At 36.0% G+C, this 12,660-nt stretch overlaps 1 protein-coding gene across 3 annotated transcripts in view; it reads left to right on the top strand.

The window, feature by feature from the left end:
• The window catches only part of TFPI (tissue factor pathway inhibitor), a 66,824-nt gene that overhangs the window by 20,421 nt on the left and 33,743 nt on the right, over positions 1-12,660 (top strand). For all 3 annotated transcript variants that reach the window (XM_059052024.2, XM_067027534.1, XM_067027535.1), the window contains exon 2: positions 11,607-11,729. In XM_059052024.2, the coding sequence (XP_058908007.1) occupies positions 11,609-11,729 (121 nt within the window). In that variant the 5' untranslated portion in view covers positions 11,607-11,608. The remainder of the gene's footprint in view (positions 1-11,606; positions 11,730-12,660) is intronic.

The raw sequence follows: 12,660 nt of genomic DNA, 5'->3' as shown, positions 1-12,660 counted from the left end.
GTGGAGCGGCTGGGCCTGTGAGCCATGGCCGCTGAGCCTGCAGGTCCGGAGCCTGTGCTCCACAACGGGAGAGGCCACAACAGTGAGAGACCCGCATACTGAAAAAAAAAAAAAAAAAAAAGCAGGCATCTAGAGAGAAAATCTAAACAAAGACTTAATATACAATATGAAAATTAATCCCATATATTTCAAGAGCTGACAATAATTACATGTTTGAAATGGGGCTTAAATAAAATAGGAATTTGCTCCTTTCAACTCTAGTCTTTAGCCAAGATTTTTTTTAATGTGTGTATATGTGGTTTCTATTTCTTCTAAAGTTTGGGAAAAAAAGAAAATATGTTACTTAACAAATTTTTCAAGTACCTCTTTTAGATGTTCCCTTGTGTAGACTTCTTCTAATCTGTTCATTCAGGCTTTGACTGATGGGTGAACTTCTGTGTCCTCTTCCCAGGTATGAGAGGCAAACACCTAAGTTTTCTAAGGTATGACCTATTCCCTTCTCTAATATGGTTCGCTAAGGCTTGGGCCAAAAACCAGCTACCCATATATATGGATAGAGTGATGTGGAAATATTTACACAGTAATAAATATAATTACTAATGAAGTGTAGAGCTAAAGCTAGGAATAGAAAACATTTAGGCAACTTACTGAATCAAAAATTATAGTAATGATCACAGTAAAAACTTATATTGATCAGTTAATTGTACTTGTAGGATTAGCAAACCAGAGAAATCAATTATTTTGAGAAATCAGTTTTTATCCCATAGTTCCCATGGTGATATTGCCTAATCATCTTCTTCAAGTTACAATAAAGGTATATTGCAAAAAGAAATAAACATAGAGAGACTAAGTGCTTAATACATTTAATTATAGTTTCCTGCATTGGATTTGGTCTCTATTCCACAAGTCTTGTTTATTTTAAGGGTGCTTTGGGATCCTATCCTGCCTCTGTCACTTACTAGCCACCTGGGCATATGAGGTTGGAAAACAAACCATGTATCTCTAACATAAATTCAGTACACCTGCCCCACTGGCTACACAGCATTATTATCAAGATACAGTAACCTGGGTCTTCCCTGGTGGCGAGGTGGTTAAGCATCCGCCTGCCAATGCAGGGGTCACGGGTTCGAGCCCTGGTCTGAGAAGATCCCACATGCTGCGGAGCAACTAAGCCCATGTGCCACAACTACTGAGCCTGCGCTCTAGAGCCCGTGAGCCACAACTACTGAGCCCGTGTGCCACAACTACTGAAGCCCACGTACCTAGAGCCCATGCTCCGCAACAAGAGAACCCACCACAATGAGAAGCCTGCACACTGCAAAGAAGAGCAGGCCCCTCTCGCCACAACTTGAGAAAGCCCACACGCAGCAACAAAGACCCAACACAGCCAAAAATAAATAAATTAAATTAATTTTTTAAAAAAGATACAGTAACCTAATAGGTAAGAAACCACTTCAAAAAATAATAAATCATTACAAACTACAAATGTTTTATAATGATATATCTTTGTACTTCTATTATCATTCTTAAAATAAATGTGGTGAATATACCATACAGCCAGAGCCTCAAGAAATTTGATCTTAATTTTAATTGTAGGTCATAGATAAATAATCCTGATACCAAAATCATGCTTATAGTGATGACTCAATGCCTCAGTACTGTGAGATCCAGGGACGGAGTTGATAAAGAGATAAGCCTCTGTACTGACTTGTTACAGCCTTAGATCTCTCTTGCGAAACTGCCCAAACATTTGTATTTCCACAATGTATTTATTGAGAAAAATACTCTTTTCCTGAGAAAACTCTGGCTCTCAAATCTCTCACTGAGATTATGCAATTTCAGTAACTCTATTCAGGAACAAGTGTTGGAAGTCTAGTGAAAAATATATTTAACAAAAATCCATTTCCAGACTCTAATGGTTGTGAATATTTTGGAATTTTCAGTTGAAAATACTACTAATAAAAAATGAACTTCAAAACATTAAAAAATAAATAGAAAACTGTAAGAATACCGATAGGGCTTTTTGTCTTCCTCCCCTTACTGTAGATTTATTCTCATGTTACCTTTCTTCATTCATTATCCTTGGTGTTAGGGCACTGCAAACTCACCCAAAATGAAACACAGCCAAGAAAGCCCAAAGCTTAGAGATAAAAACAGTCTCTAGGTTTTAGTGGGCAGCCCCCCCAGGGTTCCGCCAAATTGAGTGGAGGGAAGTATTAAACACCAAGAGGATAACAACATTGCCACTGCTGAGCAGAAAATTGGAATTATTTTTCAAGTTATATTTTTTCTTGTTTTCTGGTTGTCGGGTTTTTTCTCTTCTGTCTTTCATTGCTACACTGCAAATAAATAAGCAGCCAACATGAAATTTCTTTTAGACATGGCAAAGTACTCATTGAACTTAGAGATTAATTGTAAAATTTTTAAAAAGAAAAAGTTCAATGATATGTGATAAAGAAAATCTGAACTAGGAAGTTTAAATTATATAAGCACCATGATGATAATACACTTGTAAACACAACATGTGATTTTTCCAGATATATTTATAAGATGATAAAATAACAAGAGTGTACCCCCAAACTAATGATAGAATAATAACTGCCTACATGTTGTTATATGCCTTTCCCAAAATGATGTATTAGAAATTTAATGCTGGGGACTTCCCTGGTGGCACAGTGGTTAAGAATCTGCCTGCCAATGCAGGGGATATGGGTTCGATCCCTGGTCCAGGAAGATCCCACATGCCGTGGAGCAACTAAGCCCATGCGCCACAACTACTGAGCCCTCGTGCTGCAATTACTGAAGCCTGCGCGCCTACAGCCCGTGCTTTGCAACAAGAGAAGCTGCCTCAATGGGAAAGCCTGCGCACCACAATGAAGAGTAGCCCCCGCTCGCAGCAACTAGAGAAAGCTCACACGCAGCAACGAAGACCAAACACAGCCGGAAAAAAAAAAAAAAAAAAAAAAAAAAAATTTAATGCAATCCTTCCAGCCTACTATTGGTCTCTTCCATTACCTGTGAGCTTTTTGCTCTTTGAATCCTGCCACAAGTTCTCATCCACATCAACATGCATTGCTATTTCCTTTGAGCTGTTCTCACCAAAGCCAAATTGCCAACATATTTCTAGTTCCAATGGACTTGGATTCTTAGAAAAACATTCATTTTACATTAAGATCTGTACTGCCTCATCTTACAACTTGTAGCCCAGAAAACCTCCCATACCTAACCAAATTATAACAAAAATCAGTTTGGGCCTAAGGTCTTTACAAATCAGTGCTATATTTTCAATTGTTTAGATTTTCAAAGAGTCTGAGATGACATTCTCAACAAAGAATAAGCTTAATATAGCTCAACAAAGAATAAGCAAAATATTTTGCTTCCGTTTTTACAGTACACCCCAAATGATGTCAAGGATTACTTAAAATGATTATAATAGCTAAAATTTATTGTATTAGTCATCATTCTAATGACCTTTCCATTTAATCCTCATACCCTATGAAATAGGTTTTAGTAAAATACCCAGTCTATAAATGAGTAAATAGAGGCAAAGAGAGGATAAATATATTGTCAAATTCACATAACTAGTAAGGTACAGAACTGGTATTTGAAGTTTTACAGTCTGTACTAGGTTACTAGAACTGCCATAAACAAAGTATGACAGACTGGGTAGCTTAAACAACAGAAATATATTTCCTTACAGTTCTGGAGGCTAGAGTTTGAGATCAAGGTGTCAACAGGGTTTATTTCTTCTAAGGCCTCTCTCCTGGGTTTATAGGTAGTCAGTCTTTCTCTGTGTGTCTGCATTCTCTTTTTTTTAATAAAGATATCAGTCATAAGACCCACCCCAATGACTTCATTTATCCTTAATTATCTATTCAAAGGCCTTATCTCCAAATACAGTCACATTCTGATGTACTGGGGGTTAAGACATTAACATATGAATTTGGAGAGGACACAGTTCAGCTCATATCACAGTGTTAATCTAGATCCCTCCTCTTAACCACTAATAATGCAAAAAGAAGGGAGGGAGGGAAGAGGAAAGGAAGGGAGGAAGGGACAAGGGAGGGAGGGAGGGAGGGAAAGAGATGTTGCTTAGGGCATTACTTGGAGTGATTTGATGGCTCTTGGTTTCCATATGGGATATAGCCACCTCTACCACAGTAATATACTTGTCAAGCAAACCAGAATAACCTTGAAGGCAGCTGGAGGTAGGGTGCTTTCTAGACAATGCTGAGACAGATTGACCAATTCTTGGGAGAGCAGCTTGGTATGGTGATGTGACCTTGAGCTCTGAAGTTACACAGATATAGGTGCAAATATTAGCTCAGTTTCATTCTACTTGGAAAAATTATATTCCCTTTCTGAGCTTCAGTTTTCTTAACATGGGTGTAATATTTCATATAGGATAGGATTTTTAAGAGTATTATAGTTGATATGAAGTTCATAGATGAGCTCATATCCTCAACAAGTGAAAACCTCAAAGTTCTTCATTTTTCCTTTCCATTTTTACTCCTCACTTACTAGAATCACACAGACCACTTGCCTTTCTTTCACATACCCTCTCAAGAATATTAATATCATAAATAAATAGTGAAGTAACAAATAATACATTTCTTTCACCTAATTACCTCTTTTCTAAGCACACCTTTCTTTAGTTATCTCTCCTACACACTCACCATCTCTTTTGATTGGATTTAAGCAATCACCCTGTCTTCTTTCTTTGAGTTGCAAATTACCTATCACTTAAGCAAAATTTTACAAATAGAAATCTACTCTATTCATTTTACATTTTCTTTGAAAAAATTTTTTAAACAAATTTTTCAATTAAAAAAAATATATATATATATATATTTTTTTTGCGGTATGCGGGCCTCTCACTGCTGTGGCCTCTCCCGTTGCGGAGCACAGGCTCTAGACGCGCAGGCTCAGTGGCCATGGCTCACAGGCCCAGCCTCTCCGCGGCATGTGGGGTCTTCCAGGACCGGGGCACGAACCCGTGTCCCCTGCATCGGCAGGCGGACTCTCAACCACTGCGCCACCAGGGAAGCCCCTCAGTTAAAATATTTTATACTTCCAGAAAAGTGGAATAAGCAATACAAAAGACAATTAGAAAAATAAATGTGGATAGATGGACATTCCATCACATTGATTCTAATGTCTTTATTTTTTGGTGGGATTGGTAGAAATAAATAAAACTGTATGGATATATCCAATGATCCATATTGTAACCTAATTTTAATTCACAAAGTTTATCCACATTAATTCATTTATTTATCCTTATGTCAGTCATTATTTTGGGTATTGAACATAGAATTGTGAATGTTATGCTAAGAATGGAAAATATTTTAGTGATGGAGAGACAGTGACTATGTATGCAAATAAATATGTAAGTGGTGATAAGTGCTATTCCAAAAACAAAGCAAGTCATTACTTTTAGGAATGTAAAATGGTGCAGCTGCTTTGGAAAACAGTTTGGCAGTTCCTCAAATGACTAAACAGAACTATCATATGATCCAATAATTTCATTCCTAGGTATATACCTAAAAGGAATAAAAACATATGTCCTCACAAAAACTTGTGCACAGATGTTAATAGCAGCATTATTCATAATATCCAAAAAGTGGTAACAGCACAAATGTTCATTAAATGATGAATGGATAAATAAATTGTGGTATATTTATAGAATACTTTTAACAATAAAAAGAAATTAAGTACTGGGACTTCCCTGGTGGCAGTGTGATTAAGAATCTGCCTGCCAATGCAGGGGACACGGGTTCGAACCCTGGTCTGGGAAGATCCCACATGCCTCTGAGCAACTAAGCCCGTGTGCCACAACTACTGAGCCTGCGCTCTAGAGACCACAAGCCACAACTACTGAGCCCGTGTGCTGCAGCTACTGAAGCCCACATGCCTAGAGCCCGTGCTCAGCAACAAGAGAAGTCACCACAATAAGAAGCCTGCACATCACAACAAAGAGTAACCCCCACTCACTGCAACTAGAGAAAGCCTGCATGCACACAGCAATGAAGACCCAACACAGCTGAAAATAAATAGGTTTTTGTGTGTGTGTGTGTGTGTGTGTGGTACACGGGCCTCTCACTGTTGTGGCCTCTCCTGTTGTGAAGCACAGGCTCCGGAGGCGCAGGCTCAGCGGCCATGGCTCATGGTGCCAGCCACTCCGAGGCACGTGGGATCTTCCTGGACTGGGGCACGAACCCATGTCCCCTGCATTGGCAGACGGATTTTCAACCACTGCGCCACCAGGGAAGCCCAAAATAAATAGTTTTTAAAAAAGAAATTAAGTATTGATATATGCTACAGTATTTAACCTTGTAAACATTATGCTAAATGAAAGAAGCCAGACTCAAAGCCATTTATATGAAATGTCTAGAATTAGGTGATATAGAGAAACAGAAATTATATTAATAGTTTCCTAGGAACATGGGGATGGGAAAATTGCTGGGGATGATGGCTAAAGGGTGGGGAATTTTCTTATAGGGTAATGAAAATATTCTAAAATTGATTGTGGTGATGTTTATACAACTCTGTGGATATAGTTATAGCTATTAAAACATTTTTATAAAATTGAAATTATCAAAATTAAAAGTTTGTGCTTATCAAAAGATACATATAAAATTGAAGAGATAAGACATAGACCAAGATAGAATACTTATATATATTTGGCAAATAACTTATATCCATAATATATAAAGAGCTCCTACAATTCAATAATGAAAAGACAAAAAACTCTTAAAAAAAAACCCCTTAAGTTATTGGGATAGAGAGTAATAGAGGAACTGGTGGTTGTTAATTTTTAAATATGGTGCTCAAAGAAGGTCTTTTGGAGAGAGGATACCTGACAAGTGTCCTGACTAAAAGAACGGAGTCTGTCATTCCAGGATCTTGTAGAAGAGTGCCCCCATGAGAGGAAATAACAAATTTAAAGTACTAAACCTAGAGTGAATAGGCTATGTTCAAGAATCAACAGCTTCAGTGGAGCCAAGGGATTAGTAGGCAGTATCCATAAAGCTGAATAATTACAGAAAAGACTGACAGGAAATAAAGTTGAAAAGGGACCTGGGAATGATGTATTGGACACCTTTTCCCTTGTCAAAATGATCCTCCCTAATGATTATGATGATGAGGCTACAGCAAAATATTTCCTATCTCCTGCCTTGTGTCTTTAACTGCCCTTATACTGTTCCACTTAGAAAACATAACCTCAAATGTAATCTGTCCTGACCGAATTTGTCCCTAATACGTACACCAATCAATATTTACCTTAATTTACCAAGTTGTATGACTAGCACACAACAATTCACTCAGGATATACTTGAATCCTCTGACCTTCATATTCTGTATCTATTCAATGACTCAGTTTTATCAATACTAACTCAAAATACCTGCCCCTTTCTCTGTAGTTCCACTGATAACTCCCTTTTCATAATTTCAGTCTGATCTGCAACGTTCTAGCTGTTAATTCCACTTATAATTTTTCCCTCTCAACATCTTTCCATACATACTGGATTTTATTAATGCACAAAGCATATCATACTTTTTAATATTTTTCTAGCTCAAAAAGCCTACTGACTTTTTCTTATCTGTAATATTATCTCTCAAGATATTTTCCAAAAATATTTTTTGGGAAAATAGTCCCTTGACATATAAATTTGAAACTGCATTTACTATATCTCCCATAGAAGATACTATTGCACATTACCACATTAAGGATTCTTTAAAAGTCCTAGAGTTAAGAAACCTATATAAATTTTTAAACTTAGATATAAATATATATTAATCTATGAACACTTTTAAAATATAATAACTAATAACATCTTGCTGAACTGGTATTCTAGGAACATACCTTGACTAAAAAGGTTAAAATTGATGCTGCAAATTATCTTTAAAGTGACCATAAAATGTAAGTTATATGACATAACTATGTTATTCTGCAAAGTGAGTAAAATGTGTTAGTTCAAATGCATACATTTTTAGAACTGAAATGTAATTTAAGGACAATCTAGCCCAAGTCAAGCATTTTATGAATCAGGTTCAGAAACGTAAATTTCCGAAGGTTACTTAGGTTGCTGGCAGAGCTGAGCTTAGAATTTCTAGTTTATTGCACTAATGTATAAATACTATTTTTATTCAAGGTAAATAATTTAACATATATTTATTGTCCACTACTATGTGCCTGGTATATGCAAAGATATTCGCACAATTCATCTTGGCACTTAACATTGCATTTGTATTTAATTCAATTGGTTGAGCATAAATTCCTTAAGGGTCAAGGCTTTCTCTAGATTTTTAAATCTCCCATTGTGACTAACATATTATTATGCACAACTAGTCACTGAATCAACACATTCATGTCATATATTCTTGCTTAAATAACTGCTGATGACAGATAATACATTAAAGAGGACTTAGCAAGAATGAAGGCCCTCTTCCTGGTTCATAGCTGGTGCCTTCTTGCTGTGTCCTTACATGATGGAAGGTACAAGGGACCTCGGTGGGATCTCTTTTATAAGAACACATCCCACCCCTCATGATCTAATCCTTTCTGAAAGGTCCTGCTTCCTAATACCATCACCGTTGGGAGTTAGAATTCTACATAAGGACTTGGGGGAACACAAACATTCAGGCCACAGCATAATTCCACCAACAATGTTAAAGGTCCACATCCTCACCAATATTTTGTATTGTCAGTTTTTATTAATTTTAATTGTGGTATCTCATAATAGTGCTGATTTGTATTTTTTGATGAGTAATCATGTTGAGCATCTTTTAATATGCTTACTGGCTGTATATATATAATCTATTGAAAAGTGCCTGGACAATCTTTAATCCATTTTTAATTGCATATTTATTTGTAGTTCTTTATACATTTTCAATATATAATCTTAAGATATATGAATTTCAAATACTTCCTCACAACTTGCCTTTTCAGTATCTTAACGGTGCTTCCTTTGTTGAACAGAAGTTCTTGATTTTAATGAAATCCAATGATCAGTATTTTATTTTTAATTGGTGCTGTTTATATCTTGATTCAAAAATGCTTGCCAACCTCATCATGAATATATTCTCATATGTTTTTTCTCCTAAAATTTAATGTTTTATCTTTCACATTTAGATGGTTGAATTCTCTTGAATCAATTTTTGTGTATGATACCAGGTTGGGTAATACATATTTTTAATGGGGCCAGCTATTTAAGACAACAGAGTACAGAAAGGTACAAGGATGTGTAAGAAGTGTGTTTATTACTGCATAGCTTCAGGTCGGGTTTGTTAACTTGTTTGTCATTTTACAATGTAATTATGTATTTTGAAACTTAAAAATAAGTTCATTACAATAATATATAATTACATCAGTTCACTCTAGTTGATCTCCACAAATTACAGTTTTATGAATGTTATAACAAGTTGTACTATTTTTTCAGTGGCACGTACACCCAAATCAGTCTTCTACACTGCTCTTAGAAATTGAAATATTTAGTGGTTTTGGTCACTTTTCAGAGGCAACATTGTGGAGAAGAAAAAGTACTGAACTAGCAATCTGCTCACTTGAATTCAAGTTCTGTATCAGTCAGTAATTAGCTATGGCTTGCTATAGAGCATACTCATAGTTTTCTCTGTCCAACACCCTTGGTTTCTTCTGGAAGCAATAATCTACTCCTCCTGGAAGCTACACCTGTCCACTCCACCCTTAAACTCATATACTTATATTAAGATTTGCAGTGTTTTGACATTTTCCTATTCCCTGACCCCTGACTTTTTTAGGGTCCACCAAATCTGTGCTAGTATCCTGTAGCTCTCCACCTCAAACATATTGGTCCAGTGGTGGGACACTTCCAAACTGAAACTATCAATGCTATGCTGAAACTATGTGAATCTAATCCATGAAGAAAAGTAGTCACACTATTCTGATTAGGCCTTGCATATGTACAATTCCTTCATATCCACAATTCCTCTATATCAGCGGTTCCACATCCAAGGATTCAAGCAACTGTGGATCGTGTAGTACTACAGCATTACTATTGAAAAAAAATCCATGTATAAGTGAACCCATGCAGTTCAAATCCATGTTGGTAAAAGGTCAACAGTGTATATGTATATTTGTACATACATTTAAATACATATATATTTGTGAATTCAAATACTTTATGATATGATTTAGAAGTTATGTAACACTGCTACTGACTAAAATTCAAAAATGTGTTAACATTTCCAAAGTGTGAGAAAATAGGTTATGCATTTCACTAGTGATTTTAATGAAGTTTAAATCAAATTCCATTTTTTACTTTATTATTTATTATGACTACACTTTAATGATGTATATTGCAGCTGTGATCCACTATAGACATAAACAGAATATTCTCTAAATTGTTTTTGATGGAATATCTGTTCCTGCATTTCTGAATGTTTACTGATAACATTGCTCTTTCCTTCCTGATTCCGATGGCATCAGTGGCTGAACACGTTCATGCATTCTCTTCTTTTTCTCTTCCCATGCTGTGTGAACATTACACATTTCCTTCCACTTTTGAATCCAAAGGAAAAATAGCCTTAAAGAAAAAAATTTATATGTGCTTTTCCATTATTTTTTGCTATTGATCTTTAAATAATTTTGAAACAGGAAGTCTCACTCTCCTGCTGAAATTTGTTTCCTATAGAGAGTAAATGTGTTGATTTATCACTTAAAGTCACTTTTCTATGAAACTCTTGAATCAGGTAACTCCCTAAGTTGAGGGAGAAGAACTGGGACAAAGGACTGGCTAGAATGTTAGACATTTCTTTTTTCAACAGTTCTGTTTGCAGTAGAAAACCTGGTTAGGAAATTGGTTATAAAAACAGAAACAGGGCTTCCCTGATGGCGCGGTGGTTGAGAGTCCGCCTGCCGATGCAGGGAATACGGGTTCGTGCCCCGGTCCGGGAAGATCCCACGTGCCAGGGAGCGGCTAGGCCCGTGAGCCATGGCCACTGAGCCTGCGCGTCCGGAGCCTGTGCTCCGCAACGCGAGAGGCCACACAGTGAGAGGCCCGCGTACCGCAAAAACATAAAACAAACAAACAAAAAACCAGAAACATATTTTAAAGGAAACAAAGATGAAAATTTGGAAATATGTTTCTTTTTTGAAATGGGAGTAAAGGGAAAGAGAAATCAGAAATGGAAAGTTGCATTAAAGAAATAATAGAAAAATTAAAGTAAAATTAGTTCTGACTCAAAAAAGAATAGTTATGAGAAAGATGTGGCAAATAGAATTGCAAATGAAAATGGTTCTTAATACATACTTAGTCACGTTGATCAGGATTACCCATGTCTCTCAATTATTGCCATTTTAATGTGTATTTTCAAGATTGAAATATGACCTCTGTACTTGAATATTATTAGCTATATGCACTGAAAGTATGTGTTTCTACAATATTGAATGCTATTACACATGTTTTAAATATGACTCATGGAATTTATGGACAGAAATGTATGAGAATACACATTAAATGTCATAGAAATTTACATGTGGAGGTATGCATAAAGTTCCTACTAGTCTATATATAAATCCACATTAACATTTTATTTATTAGATATATCTGTGTTCTGTATTTCAGAGATGATTGACGCAATGAAGAAAGAACAGATTTTTTTGGTTTCTGTATGTCTGCTGCTTAATTGTGCCTGTGCCCCTCTTAATACTGTTCCTGAGGAAAGTGAAGAACCTACAAACATTACAGGTAAAATGTTAGAAGCATTCATCTTTTTAAGCTAGTTAACGATCTCAATTTTAATCCAAAAGTTTAATACATTTTTCTCCATCTTGTAGAAAAATCAGTTTTTATTGAAGTGACATTTTTCCAAAATCTTAGTCCAAAAAAAAAAAGTCACGTTAGGAAGGAAGATCTATTTTTTTCTCAGACTATATATTAAATACTGAAGTACCTCTGAAAAATTGCAAGGAGCAAAATGATATAGATACAACTCTCTATGAACCTTGATGTCACCCTTTGGCTGGGAAAAGTATGAGAAGGAAAAGGAAAGTACAAACATCTGAGGTTTCAGTCATTCTCTCCTTCTTGCCTTTATTCCTCAAATAAAAACTTCTCAGATGAGTCCAAAGTAAGAATCTAGTCAAGCAGGACACCAGAAGATCTGGGTAATAGAAGATAGTTCTAATCCCATAAAGTTCTGTGTCTAAAAATAAAATACAGTTGACCCTTGAGCAATGCAGGGGTCGGGGCACCAACCATCAGTGAAGTAAAAAATCCACATATAACTTATAGTCAGCCCTCCGTATCCACGATTCCTCTAGGTCCTGCGTTCTGCATGCAGATTCAGCCAACCACAGATGATATAGTACTATAGTGTTTATTACTGAAAAATAATTTTGTATAAGTGAACCCATGCATCTCAAACCTGTGTTGTCCAAGCATCAACTGTTTTAACAATAAAACAATGGAACAAGGAGGAGACTGTGTAGTGATCATTATTATAGATTTATTTCTTTCTTAAAAGTAATATTTTGTGGCAAATTAGTAAATTAGTGATAAGAATCTCATCATTGTTAATAATGAGAGACTGAACAAAGTGATAGCTTCTATTCATTTGTAAATATGTTTATGATGTACAAAAGATTTCCATAAATACATTTTGATTTCATATCTCCAA

This window comes from Kogia breviceps, chromosome 2 (genome assembly GCF_026419965.1).
Source record: "Kogia breviceps isolate mKogBre1 chromosome 2, mKogBre1 haplotype 1, whole genome shotgun sequence".
NCBI lineage: Eukaryota > Metazoa > Chordata > Mammalia > Artiodactyla > Physeteridae > Kogia > Kogia breviceps.
This window is presented reverse-complemented; position numbering and strand designations above follow the sequence as displayed.